Raw genomic sequence first — 21,805 nt, 5'->3', positions numbered from 1 at the left:
TCAGCTTTCGATTCTTAAGTCTTCTGTGAATTTTTTTAAAGCAGATGCAGCGCAAACAAAGTAAAAATACYGTGCCGAGATGGAAGGGCTTGCTGTGCCCTGCTCTGCTGGTGCAGAAATGTGTGGGAGTTTGTAGCGGCTGGAAAGCAGCCTTTTACCCGAAGACCTGAATATGTTTTATCCCTGTAACTTGTGAGTTCCTCTCTTGTTCTGGGATAGTAATTTTCTCAAAGAGCGCATGAGCTGGGGCAAAAATAAGCATTGGTTGGATGGACTCAAGCAGCGGAGACGTCGTGGACTCCGACAGCGTCGCTGCGATGCTCTCCTGAGCAGTAAGTACTTTTCTCCGTGTCGTCCTTTAGTACGTGGCTTTCCAGCCCAAACTGTTGGCAAGGATTCCAATATTCAGGATTCTTGTCCAGCTAACGTACCCCRCGTAGCCGATGCTGCTGGGGGAGTTACTGCTGCGGGTTGTGCTCCTGGGTGGTCCTTGGGAAGCGTCGTTCGCCTCCGCGCCGCGGAGCTCGTCGGCAACATAGGCTGGCCAGGAGTTCCGCGAGCATCCTGGCCACAATTAATGAAACTGCTTTKTTTTTGAGCTTTTTCTCCATGATTTTAAAGCAGTTCCGAGCTCCACGTTTTCCCCGGCAGCTGTGGCCCTGACACACATTTGTGCAGCTCGTGGCTTCCAGGCGCGGAGGCCGAGTGGGTCGCGGAGGCCGGGGAGGACCCGCCGGCGAGGCGGAACGCGCGGCTGCCTCCTCAGCGCCTTCTCAGCAATCCCTTGCGAGCAGAACACACGCGCATAAAAGGTGCTTTTCACAGACTTCTTYTGGCAAGTGTACCAGTAAATCCCCCAAATGCCCTCTGAATATTTTTCACAGCTTATTTTGCATCTTTTTTTATCCTGCTACACAAAGCCAATATTTTCCAGCCATTCACTGACTAATCGCTTTTTTTTCCCTCCCGTTGCTACATTGCAGCAACTAAACGCAGGCTGCCGTTATAAGAACATTTTAAGAGAGGTCGATTGGGAGCTAGAGGAGCACTCAGGTAGCCGGGTATCCCCCAGCCACAAATTTTATTATTTATTTATATTTTATTTATTATTATTATTATTATTATTATTATTATTATTATTATTATTATTATTATTATTATTATTATTATTATTTTTATTTTATTTTGGAGCTGTGGGCAGCGCTCGCCCGCCCGGCCCCTCCGCAGCCTGGCAAATACCAGGGCAGCGTCAGTGCAAGGAAGGAGCCCGTGGGGTAGATCCTTGCTGCTGTTTTGTTTCTTCCCTTGCTCCTTGTGTTTCATGCATCTCTCCCCACTTTTATTATTTTACATTATTCGCTGATTATTGTTTAAATTAACTTCACTTGGGAGCGTTTTGCTGTTTCTTCCTTTCTGAGCTTCTTGCAAAGTTTCCTTCTGTGCCCGTGTGGCAGTTCGGCCCTGAAGCTGGAGGATAACTCGGTGTTGTCGCATGTAAGGGGATGCCGACTGGCTTGTGAATTCAACCTTGGAAGTTTTCCCCTCTAGACTTTAATATTGTAGGACTGCGGGTTAGGGAAGTGAGATGGGCATCRATGAATAAACGTGTCCGTATGGACGGATCGGGGGCAGTCAGAAGTGAATCCTACCTTAAGCCTTCCTTGCCCCTTGGCTTTTTCAATGCATGAAATATATACGAGGGCAGCATGGCCTGGCTTGTTGGTGTGTTTTCCTTTCTTTTTTCYCCCTGCATTCCTGGGAAAACACTGTTTCCCCAAGCCAGCCGTGTGCTAACTTCAGACCCGTTAGTTTTATGGGTAGCGTTGCCCTCATAAAGCAAAACTGAGCGGGCTGCGCTTTAAAGAAGCCTGCGGAGGACAAGGAGGTAGAAATAACATTCTGCTCTGCCTTTCCTGGCTAATTTGAACGGCTGCGGCGCGTTGGGCTCGGGGTTAATGGCCCTTCACTTGGCCCTTTAGTCGCGCGGCCGCGTTCGGGTGCTTGGGGGGTTTTGCCAGGGAAAATCTATGGGGATTTTCCCTCTTTTTTTGCAGTGTCTCCCTGAGCTAATTCCCTCCATGCCTTTAACACTCTGTTATAGTTTAATTTGTCTGAATTTGGGTTAATTTGCCTGAAGGTCGATGGCAGCGTTGGCCCTTTGAACGGCCGTYTCTCTGGTGCTTTCCAAAGTGCTTTGCCATGGAAAACAGAGGAAAACACAGGTTGACTTTGATTAGCAGAACAGCATTTAAATGAAAAAAAGCTCCTATATTTAATATTATTGGGTAAYAGAGTTCGTGGAAAATGATTAATTTCTGGGTGTGTAAGGGTTAACTACGCCTGATACAGGACCGTGCTGTCTTGTGCAGGGCAGCGTTTGGATTCGTGGTCGCGTTTTCATTTCCAAACCCATTCGGACCGAAATCAGTGATGGTTTTTGCTGTCCTTGGCAGGGGAACATTTACCCCGCAGCGCCGAAGCTGCGGACGCTGCTGTGTCCTGCTGGAAAACTGGCAGCCGACCTCCAACGGAGACCTCTTGGGGGAAAGCGAGTTTGCCCCACACGCCCCTGGGCATCCCTGCTAACATGGGAATGTCTTTAATTTGATAATTGGAGTCATAAAAAGTGCTAGGAGACAGTCGGCTTAATCCGGATTTTTTTAAAGCTGGGGATAGGGCTGCGCGTGGTGGGCAGCTGGGTTTGCCCATGGAGAAGCTCTGTTTTCCCTTTGCTCACTGAGGGTTTTCTCGCATCAGTAGGAAAAGGGGAGACATTGGGAAAGGAAGGGACTGTGTTAGCAGGGAGTCTTGACCACTTCATAGCACTGAGCTAGAGCTGCCTTAATGCTATTTATCTGYTACAGCACGGGAATCTCCCCGCAGCGTAATAAATACATGAATTAAATACTCTCTGGCCGTTCTAGGAGCTGGAAAGCTGGTGAGAACAGGGTGGTAGGTGCCAGAAATGGCTGAGCGCAGTGGCAGTTAATTACCAAGCAGCATTTTGTGACGTGGGCTTTTGTGCCCAGGAACCCCCCAGTCCCCTCTTGTTGCRCAAATCCCAACACTTCCACTTTATGGCGCCAAGGAGAAAATTCTGGACTGGGGGGTGGCAGAGGCCTGGCCCAGGCTGCCAAGGGGGCTCTGGAGGCTCCTGCTCTGGAGATCCCGGCCACAACCCCGTGCTCCCGGCTCCAGGTGACCCTGCGTGTGCCGGGAGGGGACTGGATGATCTCTAGAGGTCCCTTCCAACCTGCGGGGCCTGCGGGCCTCCTGTGGAAAACAGGGGCCTGCCACTTGAGTCCTGGAGCGTGTCCTCGTGGAGACGGTTTGGGGCATTTGCACGGCCCCGTTCGTGGGGAGCTTCTGGCCAAGGGACGGGGGCCTTTGGGGCACTCGCAAATGCCGCRGTCGCGGCTGCTCTGCCTGCGTTTCCCTTCCTGTCCCTGCTCTGCACGGACACGGGTTTCCCTTATCCGTTCCCAAGCCCACAGCAGAGCATGGAGAGCACGAAACGGAGCGGCTCAGATGCGCCGGCCGCTTAACACTGTTTTCCTGCCCCTTTTCCAGTCCAGCCTGGGTTTGTCCCGGCGCGAGGCAGCTGGCGTGCTGCGTTCCGGGGACAGGCAAGCCCTGGATTTCAGCGTTAGYCCTTCCAAACACTTCCCTTTTCCTGCTTGGAAGCCACCCGAATCTTTGCAGACAGCTTAGGCCCCTCGGAAATTGCCAAATGTAAATTTTTTAGGGCACTTTCTCAGCAGGGATGTTGCTGCAGCATGGAAGTAATTCAGCTTTCATCCCAGGGAAGGGGGAGCTAAAGCCCACGGGGAAAAGGAGTGTGGCTGCCGGGATCCCGGCTCCCGCTCGGCACCTTCCCGGCGGCCGCAGCCTCTCGCCGTTGTTTAAAAACGTGACACACAAAAATCCGGGYGATAAATAAACCCGCCCTATCCCCCGGTGTTTTAAAAGCTATTTAAAAGGCGAGTGTAAATACAGAGCAAGCCGGTGTTTATTCAGCATCCCCGGCCTCCTCAGGGCATCGCGGTCCTTCCGCACAGCAGAGCGCTCGTGGGGGCGAGGAGCAGGGGGCTCACCCCCAAAACACCCGTCCTGGTGAGGCTCACCCCCCAAAACACCCGCTTTGGTGAGGACCTAGGTGCAGTGGGGGAAAATGAGGCTTGGAGGAAGAGGATGCTCCGCAAGTGCCGCGTTTGACGGTGCTTCACATCTTTAATATGTTTTAGGAATCAATGAGGATTTCTCCGTTTGTGTTTACTGATCTCTCTGCAATGACTTTGTGTCCTTTATAGCCCCCTGCTTTCTGGGCCTAGGAAAGCACGTAACCCAAGGCGCTGCCCTGGATCCGGTTATTGGAATAACTCRGCCCCAGGATGTTTTTGCCACTTGGCTCTTCACAACTGCCCGACCGGATTGGGAAAAAATGGARTGGGAGCTTTTAAATTTGCTTCTTTTTGGGTGGCTTTTGAATTTCCTTCTTTTTGCAAGCCGCAAGAAGYGTTTTCTAGACCTTAATTTTAGGAGAACCAAGCTAACAGGGTGGAGGGGAAAATAAAGCAATAAAATGTTCAGGCGGCSCTAGCTGATCCCCAGAGAGGCAGTGCAGGAACCGGGAGCATTTATGGAGAGGAGCATTCCCTTCTGCCTGGGGACCTGCACCCAAAACACGGGCAGTTTCCTGGCACCCGGGAGGGCTGAAAAACCCGTGCGGATCCACAGGGCCTGAATCCCCACCCCAGGCACAAGGGAATTCCAGGGGGAATCACAGTGCTGTGTCCTTGAGAGGAAGGAAATCGAGGAGCGGAGTCTCCTTGGGAGGCCGGGGCCCCCACAGCGTCTCCTGCCTCTGGAGAGCAGGGCTGGAGGCTTTGTGTCCTGCAGCTTTACCCGAGTTAAACCCGTGTCCTAAACCCTGCATTACAGCGCTGTTTCAGTTGGGCTTGTAAATAATGCCCTCTAAATTATAACTTATTCTCAGTGCACTGAAGTCTATACATCTTTTTTTTCCTTTCCTTTTTATTTATTTATTTTTTCCTTTTTTGAGGTGACATGTAAAACGCTGGAGCTGGTTCTAACCCGACCTCTGTGGTTGGGAGAAGCTCTGGGAATCCGATCAGCCGAGAGGCTCAATTTGCTCTGCATCTTCCCAGCCGTCAGCGTTTTGCCGAGAATAAGTGAAAAAATCCACTTCTCCTATTAACAGCAGCTGCTTAACGTAGCGCGTGGCCCATGATGTTCCAAATACTTTATTATATCTGTACGTCCTGGTCCCGCTGTGACGATTACAGCAAGCAGGATATACTGGGGACTTTGTAGAGCAAAACTGGGTGACTTTTTCTTTATTATTTTTCAGTGGGGTTGTAGCGCATAAAGCCAAAGCCAAAAGTGATCTTAAATTGACTCCTATTAGCTTTAAATCCTTTTATAAAAGAGCAAATGTTATTTTTTGGATGTTTTTATCCCATCCCATAGGCAGCCTGTAGCTGCCCTAGGAGAAGGGCTCTCRGTGAGGGAGTTGCTGCTCCTTCCGGGTGTATTTTTGTGGGTGTCAGGATTTACTTGCAGATAAACGAATTGCTTTTGGGTTTGGAAACCACGCTTTAAAATTAATCCGCACCATATAAATGGAAAAACTTCATTCATCCTTTTCCCTCGGCTCTTAGAAATATTTAGGAAACCACAAAGTGCCGGCCAAGAACTCCCTGATGATAAAATTCATTGCGAGATTAGCGAATTTATCCAAATCTACACGTTGATTTTGTTTTTCTATTTTTTTTAGGGCTACAAAATTAAATCCATCTCTCTGCGCTTGCYGAGAGAAGCCTTTCTGCCCCCCAAGGCCGTCGCTGTAAATCAGCGGCCGCGCGGCGTCTGGCTCACACCTGATTGCACAGCCCGTCGCCGCGAAGATTTCAGCACTGCTCTTTATTATTTAATGATGGAAATGTGCTGTTTAAACAAAAAAAAAGAAAATTATTTTTTTTAAACCTGCTCCTGAGGGCTGAAAGATTTATCCCCCCACTGGGGCCTGCGGTGCTGCAGTATTTCCTTTCCCGGTCGCTCTGATTGCAAAAGTTACTTGCAGGACAGCTAATGTTACTTCCTCTTCTTCCTCCTCCTCCCCTGCATTCCTTTGCCCAAAGCCATCGGATAACCGGCAGTTCACATGCATCCCGTTTTGGGAAATATGGGTTTTCTCCTAAAATCTTGATTTTCCAGTGACTTTCTCTTTTGCAAACACACATTGTGGAAGACTGGCTGCTGGATCCTTAAAAACTGAGTGTAATTAAAGAAAGACACTGCTGAGAAGGTGTTAAGCAGTGTCATTTCTGAGGCCGCTCTCCCGTGGCGTTGCCAGCCGGTAGGGAGCTGTGTCCTGCCATGGAGATGGGCAGCTGAGCAGCACCCAACACACAGTCACGTTTTATCATCATCCCGAATCCTGCCCGAGCAGAGCTCTGCATCGGGGTGATCTCCGGGGTTTGAACAAATAACGGTGATTTTTGATGTAAGCTTTGCCCCTCTGTGTTCTCCACGCTCCGTACCCCATATACTGTGAGCAGTTAATATGCAAGAAGTATTTATGGCTGTGGGAGCATCCCCTCCGTTACGTTTGCTGGACACATCAGCAAATGCTTCTGCAGTCCTCTGCAGGCCCCCATTGCTGGGGTCACAGGCTCGTTGCGTTTTATGAAGTCTCTCAAAATGAGCAAAGAGAAAAGGAAAATTCAAAAAACCTGAAGCAAAGGAGCCTAACCCTTGATGTTCGACTGTGAGGCTAGCCCTGGGAAAGGAGCGTCATCCTTTGAATAACCTCGCGAGATCCATCAAGTTAGGCAGTCTTGATGAAGCATTTTGGGGAAATAAAATGGGCAGAAGAAACCTTGGAATTGATGAGACTGTCCTTCAGATATCTTTAAATATAATGTAAATAGCTGCATGCAAAAATACAGTATTCTTGAAATTGAGTTCACTTGTACTTGAGTGCGAGCGGGACTGTTTTAGAATTGCATTTCAGAAGGTGGCATATTTTTCTTCTTTAATTAARAAGAAAAAAAAGCCAGAATTCTGCATGTGTTTTTGCAGAGGAATGGGATTTCACAAAAAAAGCAAATTGCAAATTCATTTATTCTTTTCAGTTACTATCATAAAAATAATCAAGCAGTCCTAATCTCCAATCTCACGACTTTTACGGACCGCTGTTTTCCTGTTCTTTTTGCTCAGTCCTCAGTTCTTTTTCCTCAGCCCCATGTGTGTAACCCCAGACCCCAAATTCCCTGTGTCTTCCCCATTACCCGACCATCTGATCCCGCTGGCCCCTCCTGCGCTTCCCGGCACCTCTCCCGCCTTCCCCTTCGCGGCGCCGACCCCGCAAAGGCTCCGTCTCGGCGGGCGCTGCGCGGCACCCGCAGCAGTTACTGAGATAGGAAGCGTTGCTTAATAACGACTGTATTTGCTGTCTTGCACTTGTCTAGGGAATTAAATGTGGATTTTTTCCCCCTTGCTGTTTATAAATTTATTAAGCGCTRGTGTGTGATTCAGACTCCCTTTCCTCGTTGCCTTTGTGGATTTAATTACATCGCAGCTTAATTTAGTTAGAAAAGTCCTGGCTTCCGCGCTGGGGACGCTGAAGAAAATCGATTCTTCGCAGTTCTGCAGCCTCGTCGGAACCGCCGCGGCGCCGAGCGACCCTGCTAAACATCCTGCTGAGCGTTTTACCCTCTTTCCCATATCAGAAGACATAGCTGCAAATTTCTGTGTAAAAGCATCTTTTTGCAGTTGCGAACGAGTGGAAGCGGATACATTTTTTGAAGCCACTTTGCCTGCAAAGCCTGCTAATTTCTCACATGCTCCTCTGCTTTAATCYGCGCGGCAGAAGACACAGCCTGTCTGCAGCTCTTGCTCGAGGCTCTGAGATGTGCCCAAGGGAGCCGTGGCCGCGAGCGGCTCCCCCGGGAAGCTGAGCCCAGCTTTCCCTCGGCCTTYCCCATCTGCTGCATGGCTGGGAAGGCTGATTCCACCTCGCAAAATTCCTGACCTTTTGAGGGAACCCAGGAGGTTTTGTGCTTTGGGTGAAACCTGGGTGCTGTGGAAACCTCACGGGGTTTTAACGTCCCTTCAGGTTCGGGCTGTGCGTTCCCAACTCCGGGTGGCCTGTCCTGCTGGGATGAAGGTCTCCTGTGATCTTCCTCCCTTGGCCGGAGCCTCTGCCGAAGGCGCCGGGGGCTCCTGGGGCCGGAGCGGGGTTTCCTACAGGAAGGATTCGTGGCCCTTCCCGGGGTGCCGGGAGGCCCAGGCGCGGTCCTGGGCCCCGGCTTCGCCTTGCAGACCCACGTTGCAGCTTCCTGRCCTTCCCAGGTGGCTTAATGGCTTTTCTGGTGTGTCCATGGGGCCGTTTGGCCCAGCCGTGAGCAGCAGCAGCAGCATCTGCACCTACGTCGTCCCATTTCCTTGCTCGACATATGGCAGAGCCTGTTTGTTTTCGTCTAGGATATCATTCCCTGGCTCAGAAATCCCTCCGGCGCACACTTGCTTTCCCCCCCTCTTTCTCTTCTTCCTCTGTGTGGTTTCTTGCTCCTCCATGCGCTCAGCCCGGATTTGGGGAGCGATTGGAGGCTGTGGACATCTATGGGATGAGGAAAGACCAAGCGAGCGSGGCCTGTTTAGYCTGGAGAAGAGAAGGCTGAGAGGGGATCTGATCGATGTGTATAAGAACCTGAGGGGAGGATGTAGGGAGGAAGGGGCCAAACTCTTCTCAGCGGTGGCCAGTGACAGGACAAGGGGCAATGGGGACAAGCTGAACCTCAGTCAGTCCCATCTCCAYGTGAGGAAGAACAACTTCACTGTGGGGGCTCTTTTCCTCAGCATTTCTATGAACATGGAGGCACCTGCTGTTCCTTGGTGTTTAACTGTGAACGAATGAGCCAGGAGGCACCGGGTGAGGCAGCTGCATCCTGCACAGCCCCCAGGCTGCTTGCTCCTCGTCTGGCTGATCCATGGGTTCCCTGAAGGGAGAACCTCCTACCKAAAACCAGCTCTGCATCCTCCTGCTGCTCATAAACGCCCTTCGGTTGGGTCCTGAGAAGGGGCTGGCCCAGGAGGCACCTTTAACCCTCCTTTAATCCAGGTGAATCCAGCCCCTTCGTGCCGGGATGTTCCTGCCGATCGCCTCCTTTGGACACCTCTGACAAGGAAGGAGGTGGAAGACGCATCCGTTGGCTTGCAGATGGGTTCCCGACAGATTGCTTTCGTATTTGCCTTGTCCCGTTCATCTCCCCAAATAATATTTTCAATAAAAAGATGATTATTTGGGTGGTTGGAGGCAGGAAAATAACACAAAGTCAAATAATGTATTTTTTTTATCTGTCTTCTTTATTTTAGGCAATTAAATGCGTAAAATATTTGCCCATTGCCATTAGATATGTCTCCCTTTGGAGATATATTTAGTTGAATATATATAGTTGAATCCTATATAGATAGAGTTGAATCCTTTGTAGTTGAATCCTGTCCTTTAGGATACAGTTGAATCCATATCCTTTAGGATGTAGTTGAATCCATATCCTTTATTGTTGAACCCTGTGTAAATATATATATATAGTTGAATCCTTTAAGAGACCAGAAATGTATTATTTAAGAGCAATGTCCTCTGTCTCCAAAGCAGCCACCTACTTTTAAAAAATGACRAGTGCTAGTTAGCAAAATGGTTGAATAAATCCATTTTTTTCCCCTTGGTTCAATCAGACTGTGATGAGAAACCCCCAGGGCAGAGCGTGGGGCTTGCCGAGGGTTTCTTCCCTTTCCCGCGCTGGGGAGGCCCCCGTGTCTCTTCCCTCTCAGTTTGCCAGGTGCTGGTGCCAGACCCGGGCTCTGCCGGAGCTCCTGCCTCTCTGCTCATAGGCACCAGCGTCCCCGTGAGCGGCCAGAGGCTGGAGGTGCAGGAAGCCAGAGGAGGGAGCACCCATGGGCGCTGCAGAACGAGCTGCCACGCTGCTAATAGTTACAGAGCAACTGCACGTGCTGGTGTGCAGGGGAAGTGCTTGGGAGACACGTGGGCTATCCCCTAAAACCTGTTTTTCCTAGAGAAAACACCAGTGTTTGCTGAAAACAGCCAGCCTGCAGTGAGGAGCTGGATGCAGTGAGGAGCTGGACGCAGCCAGGAGCTGGATGCAGCTAGGAGCTGGATGCAGCCAGGAGTTGGATGCTTAGCTGCCTTTTGCTGGAAAACAGGCACTTGCATTCAGAGGTTTTGGCCTGATTGCAGTTATTCTGCTCTGCCTTTTTTTTTTCTTTTCCTCTCTTTTCCTTTCCTTGCTGGGAACCCAGCATCTTTGCTCTTGTCATTTCTGCAGCCGTGAACGGATAATTCCTTGGTGCACACGCACTTTCCCCCTGCTTTTAAATAATGAAACTGCGAGATCTGCCTGAGCTTTCCACCCTGTTACTTGGTCTGAGCAAGTGCTAGACCTRTGTGTATTAAATAGCCCAGCTCTGCAAGTTGTTTTCATGATGTGTTCAGTGTGTAAATGACTTGCAATTAGATTTCATTCTAATTTTAGCACTGCTATTGCATGCATTTAAGTAGGTGGGCTGAGTGTTTGGCTTCTGTAGGAGAAGTTTGGATGAGGGTGCCTGTCTGTTCATCATTTTCCATGGCTATTTTCATATCCACCCATTTGTACTTAGTACAACATGCAGACCTGGTAACCACTGGCTGTTTCAGTTTTATTTTGTGTTTCCTCCCTAAATCTCATTTCTTATGAAGTATTGCTAAACACTGCAATTAATTTCACCACTTGGTATTTAATGRTGATCATGTAGGTGCAGCTTGGGCCTTGTCCACACAGGAACTGGAGCATATTTAGAAAGGTAGACGTAAGGACTTGGCTAACTAGAGAAACTCATTTGTATTTAATAGGATGTGAGTTTTAAAGCCGAATTGATGTTTTTCAAGAAAGTGTTGCACGGAGTTTTTGTTTGGAATGAGGGCTTTTTGTTGCAAACTCACTTTTGGAACAGAGACGTTGAGTGTTTCCCAAATCCTGCTCTTTCCAGGGTTTGGAATTTGGTCCCAAAGTAGGCACAGCAGGAGACTCCTTAGCGATGAAAGGCGGCAGAGCCTGCTTTGGTCACAGCTTCATCGCAGGTTCCTGGTGGCTCCTGTCACGGCGGGACTGCCCAGGGAGCCTCAGTGCCCTGGGCTGGGGGCTTGGGCTGGGGTCGACCCCAGGGTGCCAGTTCCAGGCCCTGCCACCGCACGGGCCCCTGTGGGTGTCCYGACCCGACCCGAACCGACCCGCGGTGCCTGGAGCTGCGGGGCCGGGCCCAGGAGCACCAGGAGACCCCCCAGTGCCTCAGGTCTCAGTGTTGCGGAAAAGAGCGGCCAGATTCCCACAGAGCAGCCTCGGGCTTGTCCGCTGGTGCCCCCTCTTTGGTCACTTCTTCCACYGAATCCCTCTGATTTTCCCTTTTCTCTCCTTGCTGTGGTGGAATAAAACTCCAGGCCCAGCGGACTCCTTAGCCCTCCTCGGGTACTGCTGAGCTAGGCCTTGCCTGTGCTTAAAGCTGTCAGACGCCTGCACAGGCAGCAAAGCCTTTGGAATAACCTCCCCAGGAGACTCCCATATCACGAGGAGAAATTGGGTGCAGGGATAGTCTCTATCTTCTTTTTTTTCCCCTCCTTTTTTTTTCCTTTCATAGATGCTCAGGAAACTTCATATTGGACGAGCACTTGGCAAACACGTGTGACATTTGAGGCACCGGGCAGACAAAGCTGCCGAGAGCGGCATTTCCATGTCAATATTAAAAAGATCTCGCAAGTTTATTTCGATTTTGAGATAATACCCGTGTGTGGCACGAACTCCCGGAATTGGGGAAAAAAAAGGGGAGAAGTCCTTTTCTCGTAGAAGCGCGATGGAGTTTTGCCCATGGCCGCGGGGCGCTCAGGAGCGGGCGGCATCTGCAGAGGGATTGCTGGCGGTGCCGGTGCCCTCGCGAGCAGGAGGCAGAGCTGGATGGACAGGAGAACGTGGCCCCAAGTTGGGCCTCCATGGAAAGAGTAGCCAAGTGTTGGAGCCGGCGGCCGGGGCAGTGGTGGCGTTGACTGACTTAGTTGTCTGACTTCGTTTGGGTCCGTTTAGGTTCACTTTTTGAAGGCAATTTGTTCCTTGCTGGCTTTTGAATGGAAGGTGAGAGCTTGTTCTCCATACTGGTGCTTACACTAGATTTTTTCATTATTATTGCCCTCTTTTGTTTTTTTTTTTTTAAGACTGACCTACTGAAATAGGAAGAACCATCTTCATTATGTCTTATGTCTAAAAAAATAGAAAAACTAGAAAAAAATATATGTCTTATGTCTTAAAAAAATCCAATTCCAAAAGCCAGGACCAAAACTCCTGTTGTTTAAWCTTCTAAAGCATTTGAAAGGATCGCTGCCATAAAACAAATAAATTTACGCAAGTGGAGGTCATCACACCTACAAAGCAGGGGGAGATGTTGCCAATTGGGTGTCTTAATTGATTTCCAAGCTAGAATTAATAGCGCGTGGAGTCTCTCTTAGCAATTCAGGCCAGGATTATTTGTTCTTCAGCTCTTCTCTCAGCTCCGTCTGGGATTGAGGGGCATGTTGGGAGCTGCGGCGCTCCCGGGATGGATCCCTGTGGATGACGCGGTGCCGCTGCAGCAGCTTGGGGGCTTGGTGCTTCTCGCTGGGGCTCTGCGGGGCTGGCACTTCGCTTCCAGCCTTAGCAAAGAGGGGAAGAGGTGAGAGCTCCCTGTGGAGTGAGACAGCCCTGTAGCTTGGCTTGGGAATGTGTGGGATCATCGTCCGGCTGCTGGGAAGACCATAGCGATGCTGATTCTCCTTTAATGCTCCTGATCCCTGCGTTATAACTAGGAAAAAGCCAGGGGATGCCTGGCTGCCGGAGAGCACGAGAGCTTTGCCAGGGAGGAGGGACTGCATTTACACCCTTTGCTTACACCCTTGTTTTAACTTGGGCATTCTGTGGGTTGTATGACAGTGTGTATGGGGTCTGGGTTATTGGGTCCCTCTTGTTTGTTGTTGCTGTGGGAGGGCGTTATTTTCTTTGCCACTTTTTGTGAACTTGAGGTATTCAGGTTTGAAAAGCACCGAAGATTTTCCCTTTTGCCAAACACAGCAGAACGGCAGCAAATTATTTTCTGCACATGCCACGAACTGGAGCAAAACCGTTTCATTTTATATTCCCCAAATGAAGAGGTGTTTTGAAGAAGCAGAAAAGGGGAGCAGGCGACAGAGGAGACTCCATTGCCCCTGTGGAGAGGACTGGCAGGAGCATTGAAGGGGGCCGAGCAAAGGGCACCTCATACTTGTACAGCCACCCCACGTCAAGCCGGGCCCTGGTCAGGAGGTGCAAGAGCCTCCAGCCTCGGCTGGGCATCTGAGAAGCTCCTGCCTCCTGCTCTGAACTGCGGCCCGCCGCGCACCTCTGCTGTCCCCTTAGCCCAAGCCCTAGTGCTCGGCTGCAGAAATCCTGCCCCAGGAGCTCCCGCAGCACCACTTTATTCCGCTGTGGAATTCCTCTAAGCCATCTTCAGGATCGGATGTTATCTGCAGTGCTGCTCCAAGCAGCTGCGCGGGGCCGGAGGACCTGGCCCCATGTATTTTGGGACATCTAGTAACTTAAACCAGATACTGACCTTGGGCAGTTCCCATCTGCAGCAAAGAGGCCGTTGTTTGGAATTTGGGGTGTTTTCTGGATGATGCGTTGCAATTACTTAGGGCATGCTGGCCTCCTGGTTGATACGCTGTAATGTGAGGGAAAAAYGGCTTTGCAAAGTGATGCAGGGGATATTTTGGGAGCCGGAACAGCGCTAGGGTTTGCTTGTGGGCCACGGTGTCTTATCCCTCCTTCAGGCAGGTGCGGGAGGAAGGCGGGAAGTAGGGACGGTTGGCACGAGGACACGTGCGCTGACGGGAAGGGCTGGTGGCAACTCTGAGCGCTGTGAGGAGGCTCTGGCCGGTGGCCGGCGAGCGGGAATCTCCACACGAAGGTCCATGCAGCCTCTCGAGGTGCTTCAGGGCAGGTGGGCGTCTGCAGTGGGCTGGGAGCGCGGGGTGACCCCGCTCACCCGCTCGGGCTGCTTTCAACATTGAAAAGTCTAAAAAGTAGGGTCTGGTTTTCAGGCGTTACCTTAGTTATGACACCTTCTTAACACGGTGGATATTCCCATGGGAAGAGYCAGGCTCCCTGTGTTTCCCCAGCTCCGCAGGGCCTGTGTCCTGCAGGAGCTTCACATGGTCTCCCTCATTTCACATCCTGGACACCTTGTACCTTGAGAGCAACAAGATGGAAGAGTCTCCCACATTCCTGGGGCTGGTGATGTTCTTTCCAGGAGGAAGGTGATGAGCTCTGAAGAGCATGGTTCTGTGCAAACACCCGGTTACTTCTCCCAACGTTGTCCATGAAGCAAGAGGCCGAGCGTTGCCCTTCGTTGTCTTCTCGCATGCCGCTTGTGTCCTGCACACGGCGACGCGGCCCTGTTATTCCTCTCGTGTTATTCCCACTTGGGAGGTACCAGCATCAGCTCGTGGGCCATGTCCATCCCTTTTGGGTGGGCGAGCGGAGCCAGCGCTGCCCCTCGTTACTCCTGCGGGGCAGGTAAGGGGTTAATTGGAGCCTTTCCCTCCTGCAGATACCTCGCTGCAGTGAGGGATCTCAGCGGTTTCTCAGCAAGAGCCTCCTCCCCTCTTGGCTGCACGCACAGCAAGGGGATTTAAACACTGGCTCACACAAAGAATGTGGTTTTACTGGGAGCTTTTAAACAAAAACAAAACGCCGGCAACTCACGGCAGCTGCTCTACCTACGAGGCCTTTCTCTGCTTCTCGGGGACGTGACAGTTTGGGGTTTAGCTGCCCTTTTCTGTAGGTAAGTAACGTTGTTCAGGCTTGCATCAATCTCGTGTTTAATCGGAATCGTCTTTGAAATGGAAAATATTAAAGCAGATCCAGAGCTAGCCTGAGAACTGCAGAGCCAGAGGGTTTCCAGCTACTGCCTTTTAAAAAAAAAGAAAAGGGGGGGAAAAAAGCCATTTCTAATCCTTAAAATATTTGCCTTGCTTTATTTTCATATCTTGAAGACAAACAGGTGCTGTGTGCCCTTTATGATTCTCAAATACACAATCTCCAAGGCAGCAATCTCTAAAGCCTCCCCTTGTTTGTACAATTAGGGTGGGATTTTCGGAATCACTCACTCTTGGTCTCTCATTGAAGTCAAGCTGCCGTAGACGTCGGGGAGAACCGTGTTAGATCAGTCCGTGAGGGCTTTGGAAAATCTTCCCTCTTTTTTTCTTTTATTTAATCACATCTGTGTACAATTGAATAAAAAGACCTTTGTAACGTGCTTTAATTATTCTGTATTGTTTTCATAGAAAAGTGATTGAAAGGAAACCAGAAGGAAAACGATCATCATAATCTTGACTTTGATCTCTATTTACCATAAATTATATGCCGTGTTTTTGCTTTCCTTTTATGCGATTGCATGCTACTTTATCACAATATAAGGTAAATGGTTGAAGCAGGAAGAGGAGAAGGAAGGAGCTGGTACAGAGGGGAGGAGGTCCTGCCAAGGAAGGAGCTGGTGTCTTTGGAGCCCAATGCGTGTGTCCCCAGTTTTCATTGGAGCAAATTTCCTTCAAGTATGTGGAAAAAACGAGAAACTTTGTGAAAGAGCAAGTGTTTGGGTCTGACCAGCTGAGAGATCCCGTAAGGGACCTCTCCACGTTCCATCTCCAAGGAATGATATTCCAGAAGGTGGGTGCAGATCGTCAGCCCCGTATCCAAACTCTGCTCTGGCTCCACCTGGGCCAACATGTCTGGTAGAATTTCATATAGAATCACAGAGTGSTTGAGGTTGGAAGGGATCCCTAGGGATCACCCAGTCCAACCCCTGCTCCAGCAGGGACACCCAGAGCYCRGGGCACCCAGTTGCATCCAGGCGGGTTGGGAATCTCCAGAGCAGGAGCCTCCGCAGCCTCCCTGGGCAGCCTGGGCCAGAGCTCGGACACCCTCACGGGAAGGAAGCTCTTCCTCAAGTGGAGATGCTTGACCAACACTGGCAGACCAAGCGGGATTGGAGCCTCCTGGAGCACAGGGGAAATGACCAGAGCTCCAAAGCATCCAGTTGAAGCAGGGCAGGCGTCTGCAAGACTCGCCCCATGTGTCCCGGGTTCACCTCCAGCTTGAGCCTTGTGGTGGAAATGCCCAACCTGGGAGTTGTTACAGAGCTGTGTGGCTTGGACATGTTGGCTTGGGTCAGTAGCAGGAGATTTGAGGTGCAGAGGGGCTTCAGCACCAAGGGACAGGCCCGTAGCTCAGCCAGCGCTCCAGCCCATGTCCAGTTCCGCAGGCTGGAGCAGGTCCCAGAGGATTGGGAGGGACGGGAATGTRTCCCCAAGGGCAACACCCGCCCCTCTTGAGTCCGTGGTTGGCACTTGGGTGCGGTGACTCTAACCCCCTGCCTGCACGGACGCTCGCTCTGCTGCTTTTCACTTGCGGTTTGGCTGTAGGTGCAGGTTGGAACCSCCCAGGATCGGGGGTAACTTGGACTCCCAGGGATCGGCCTCAACTTCTTTCCACCTAAAATAGCRTCTTGGGAGGGTGGCCGTGGGGAGGCCGCTGAGCTGCACGCGCCCGGGGACGTGTCTTTGCAAGGAGAGGAGCTCCGAGCGGCCCCAAATTAAATCGTCTTTTAATAGCAGGGGTGATGTTCTGCCTTCAGACTTAGGGGATTATCGGGCCTCATGTAAATATGTGTTTAGCCTTAGAGCAAAACGTTATGTCAACACGTGGAGGGCCAGTTGCCGCGCGCAGCCCGCTGCCCTTTGCAGCGCGTGTCGGAGCGCGTTGGAGCCGCCCGGGCCGCGCGCCAGCCCGTGCCTCCTGCTCCCGCATCCGCAGCGGGACACGGGCACGGCTCCCAGCGAGCCTCGTCTCTGGGGCARACTGTGACCCCTCGCTGCTCCGCGTGGGCCCTGCTCGTGGCCCGGGGTAGCAGAAGGCGCCGTGGGGACGTCCGCCTCGACGGCAGCTGCTCCGGGACGAGAGCGCGTCCGCGCYGCGGCCCGGCCACGTCCAGCACAAAGTGCCGGCTTGTCCAGCGKCGCGGCRCRGGCGGCAGCGYSAGCAYGTCYSGGAAAGCCTGGCCTAGGCCGGGTRACGTGACTGGGGTCTGTGTGTGCAAGCTGTGATCCCTGCCTTCTGTGCCGGTAAGGGGGGTGTCGCTTCTCCCATTCTCTCTCTCCACTTTTCTCCCCCAAATTGGCATAGCAAAAAAATCTTGATGGAGAAACTTGTCAGGAGCTAATGCCAAATGCCTTGTGTTGTTTGTACAGAWATTTTACACGGGAATACAGGGCCTGAGCTGCAGTCCTCTCAGCTGCCCTACATCTCTAYGCTTTGGGACCAGAACATGGACCATGGAGGAGACCCTGCTTTGTAGGTGCAGTTCTGAATGGAAGAGGAGGAGGAAGGCGCTGTCACCTTCTCCTGGCTTTGGATGCAGAAGARGGAAGGGAGGAAGGAAAAGTTGGGTGCCCAGGGCCTCCTCGTGGGCAGGGGCTGCTCCTGTCCGGCTGCACGGGCGCTCGGGCTCCCCGAGGAGGAAGCCCCTCCGGAGCTGCCCAAATTCCTGTTCATCCMGGACTCCCCGTGCTGAGTTTACTGTTTGCTGACATGGGCAGCACTCTGCTGGCCTCGCCTGAAGCAGAATGTTCAAGGTCACTTTCTCACCACTATGGAAGGATATTTGAGATGCTTTTTTTTTTTTCTTTTTTTTTCCCAAGAATATCAGGGGAAAATAATTTCAAGTGGGGAGAGGATTTTACTGAATGTCTGGGRGCAGAACGTGACAAGTTTGATAACTGGTATCTTGCTGACACGTAATTGTGACTAGCCCAGTGAAAGAATAGAGGGCATTGCAAATAGAAGGGTTGTCTCTTAACCGTAGTTCAATCAGATATGTAAGTTAGTCGCATGCACTTGACAGGTTATTCAGATTGTCATTYGGATGTAAAGAAATAAAAGCCAAGAAGTTCAGATTTCAGTCGTACATGCAGGGATCTTAATTTTGTTAGCAGCCATGTCTGCAAAACACAGAGACTGGCGCTGTTCAATGGCTTAGCTGAGCAGAGGAGGGWCTGCTCAAAACCGGCCTCTCTTCGGGGCTTAACAGCAGTCCAGTAAAGAGAGGCCAGATTTCCTGCTCCGGTTGTGGTCCCACCGGACAGCAGCACCAATTCAGCTGCACGAGTTTCAGGTCTTTCCCAAGTGTCGTGTCCAACTGTTCTTCCCTTCAGTTACTTTATATTTGAGCTGCCTGGTTTTAGTCTCGTGCACTGCACACTGGTTGCCTTCAGCCAGCATTAAGTGTTTAAGAGTGACCCTCTCATGCCCAGATTTCAGCTGAGAGCAGTGAGCTTTTCGCAAGCGTAAATAAAGGCAAAAGGAGAACGTAGTAAATAAATGAGCGAGAACACAGCCTGAATATTTTTGGGAGAGGAAGTCAGCGGCTCTGCAGGGTTTTCCCTTGGATTGCTTGACTGCTCTGATGATGTCAGTGCCATTTTTGCTTCATTTAAGGTCGTTGTCCCTGAAAGGCAGCAGTGGAGCGAAGCAGGAGYGGGAAGGATGGGACTGCCAGGAGTGGGTGATCCAAGGAAGGCTTCCGTGGTTAAAAACTGCWTTGTCCCAAGAGCTCTTTTTGCTTTAGCATATCCTGCTTCTGCTCCTCGTGCCSCTGTTCGTTGCCTTTCATCTCCCTCTGCTCTGTGTTCAGAATAGTCCGTCTCCGCTCGTCTCCTCCAGGAATGCTTTGGATCCCTTCCCCAGCTTCCTCCCTTGCCCTCCTCGTCCCTGCTGATGTGCCCTGCGTCCCTGGCCCRCTGGCTGCTCGGGGAGATGCCGCAGTCCGGGAGCGCCGCAGCTCCAAAGGATTTGTTCCTCGGGTGCTGTTCCTGCAGGATTGCCTGCGTTTGGCTTCACCGCACTCCCATTATTTATTCACGGCAGTAATTTTTGTGCAGATGAAGAGACAAATACATGAACTGCTTGGCATTTGGCAGTACATCAGTTAGGAGTAAAATCCACGGATATTTGGCCTTGGCCGTGTTTCAGCTCTGGTTTTGGCTTTGCGGAGGGGCTGGTGGCCCTGCTAGGTAGCAAGGCCACCAATGTGGCACCGTTCACATCAGGGCGTTTGTCACACTTGTCTTCCGACGTGCTAAAGGGTTCATCAGCTGCTGAWATCCCTTAGATTTTGTCATACAGGCATCTTACAWGTCTGCCTGCCATTCAACAGTGCTCAAAATACCATCGTTCTGATCATTGGGATTAGGATTTGTTATGCTACCGGTCCTACATATGCACTGTAATTTGGATCCCACCCCAAAACCTCAGATGTAGCTTCAACAGAAAATCCTTCTTCAGTAAACACATTACACTCTTTCTACATGCTTTTTATTATTTTTATTATTATTTTGCACATTTCAAGCTAAGTGGTTTTACTGTTTTCTGCGTGGGAAAGTGCACTCACCTTTTCCAGGAACGTTCTTCGGAAAGAGGAAGGATAATGGGAAAGCCTGGAGGAATTTGGAGCGGGGCGGCAGCGCTGCCCACCTTTTCCCATAGGCAGTGTTTGAAGTCCAGGTGGGCTGTGACATTAAATGACACCATGTGGTGTGTTTGCTGCCTGCTGTTAGAGCTAGATGCGCAGAGCAGCTTCAGCAGCGTTTTACAAGAGCTCATTGATTTTGGAGGGGGGTTTGGGGCTCTCAGACGTTGGATAATTTTGGGAAAATGTATAGCACCAATCTGGTGAATAGCAGAGGCACCGCACTCGCTCTGTCTGTATAATGTGAAACTGGAGTCAGAGCTGTCCCTGTGCGTGCATCGACGTGCATAACCACGTGTGAATAAAGCAGCATCAAACACACCAAGACCGGAATGTGGAATCAAGCTCTGCTTTGCCTGCTTGGCTCCGGGGGACCTGGACCAAATATCTGAGTCCTCCGGGTGCCTTTTCTTTCTAAGGGGATGTCAAAATTATCAACAGAGACTCTCCAAGTTCAGTGAAAGCAGTTGGCTTTTTAATTGCATCTCTGAACCTTCAAAAATAGAGAGGAAAAGTCCCTGTGAACGCGGGTGCTACCTGGCACGCGTGGCTCGGTGTCCAGCATCTTTTCATTTTGATTCTTCCTCTTCATTTTGATTCTTCCTTTTTTTTTTCCTTGCAGTTCTTTGAGGTTCCCTTTGACTCCAATATGAACAGGACGAAAAACAGACCTCTGGTGCGGGGACAGATCAGGTAAGGCTCCCTGCTGCGGCTGACGGGAACCGGCCTTGATGCGTCTCCGGGCCGCCCTCGCCCTCAGGTGAGGGAAAAGAGGCATCTGGAAGGCTCTGGAGGAAATGCAGCCCTCTGCTTTGATAGGTCTGGGCGCTTTGGACTGGTTTGTGAGGGGGTTGTGTTATCCGTTGTCCTCTCAGCTAGGGAATTCCTCAGGAGAGCAGGAGCTCCGCTCACATCACACGCTTCTGCACGGGAGCCAAAGCTGGGAGCGAGTAGTTGTATCCCACCAAACTTGTGCATTCATATGTAATGAGAAAACTGCACAATTTCACATCTTAAAACAAATCCAAGATCATGTAGTGGATCTTTTTCTACGTCCACTTGTCTGCTAGATCACATATATTCATTTAATTCCCTGAGAAAACTATTTGGATCCCATTTCCATTGCAGTTTTATCAATTGTCCCACTGAGATCCAGTTGAAGATGACCTGAACAGAGCCATGTTCTTCTCCTTTGGCTGTTCTGTGTGGCTCCATGTGGTCTTTGCCTTTTCTACGTATTTATTATAAAGCTGGAACGGAAAGCGAAAATAACATCTTAATAACAGAATTTTAGAATTTATCATAATTTAGCCTCTCACCATCCTGTGTGTAAAAACAAGAAACCAACCGGTATTAACATGGGCTTCCCCTCAAAAAAAAAAAAAATCCTTCCGTCGCTCTGATTTCTGGATTAAATATCAGTTCATTTTCTCAAAGGCTCGTTTCCAGCTAAGAAAACAAAACGAGAGGGAACATCAACAAAAACTATAGCTTATTTGCAAACTAAAACTGAAAGCCCAATTCATAAATGATTCAACAAACAATTTTAGTATTGCATTTCCACGATTTGTGCCAAGGATTATTTATAACAAAAATATGTTTTCCCTTAGGCTTCTGTGAACAGTTGGTCCTATTTATTTCTGTGCTTTATCCATCACCTTTGGAGGACTGAAAAAAGAAAAAAAAAAAAAAAAAGAAAAATGTGATGGATGAAATTACAAGAAAATTGAGACAAAATAGCCAAGCGAACCCTGGGGGTGAATTCAGTCTCCCTGTAAATATAGCACTTTGATAAACTTGTTCCGATTTGTTCTCTGAGATGCTGCTAATTACGGATTCCCGTGTTGAGTTAATTTTGCTTAGAAACGGGTGCTAGGGGCCGAGGACATGTGGGTGCTGCAGCAAGGCCGCTTGGATCGGCGGCCGGGGGAGCTGCGCTTGTGCACCCCGCTTTGGCACCCCTGAGGAAGGAACCCCCCTTTCCTCCTTTCCAGCTCTTGAGGAATAAAGATGAGGCAGGGGATACTTTTTCTTTTGTTCTTTTATATTGTCCAGTAGTTGTTTCCAGAGTCGGAAATGCAGCTCGGGAGCGTTTGGATGACTTTGGATTTAGAGCAATCTTTTTAAGAAGTTCCCAGTGTCC

General features: G+C 50.4%; 1 protein-coding gene across 1 annotated transcript in view; it reads left to right on the top strand.

Moving 5' to 3' along the window:
• The window catches only part of LOC112957657 (protoheme IX farnesyltransferase, mitochondrial), a 72,271-nt gene that overhangs the window by 26,037 nt on the left and 24,429 nt on the right, over positions 1-21,805 (top strand). Inside the window, exon 4 of the mRNA XM_026051385.1 lies at positions 20,285-20,355. Within this exon, the coding sequence (XP_025907170.1) occupies positions 20,285-20,355 (71 nt within the window). The remainder of the gene's footprint in view (positions 1-20,284; positions 20,356-21,805) is intronic.

Source organism: Nothoprocta perdicaria, unplaced genomic scaffold (assembly GCF_003342845.1).
Source record: "Nothoprocta perdicaria isolate Ctin4 unplaced genomic scaffold, notPer1 scaffold_75, whole genome shotgun sequence".
In the NCBI taxonomy this organism is placed as follows: domain Eukaryota; kingdom Metazoa; phylum Chordata; class Aves; order Tinamiformes; family Tinamidae; genus Nothoprocta; species Nothoprocta perdicaria.
The sequence above is the reverse complement of the archived record's forward strand: the minus strand, read 5'-3'. Positions and strand labels throughout refer to the sequence as shown.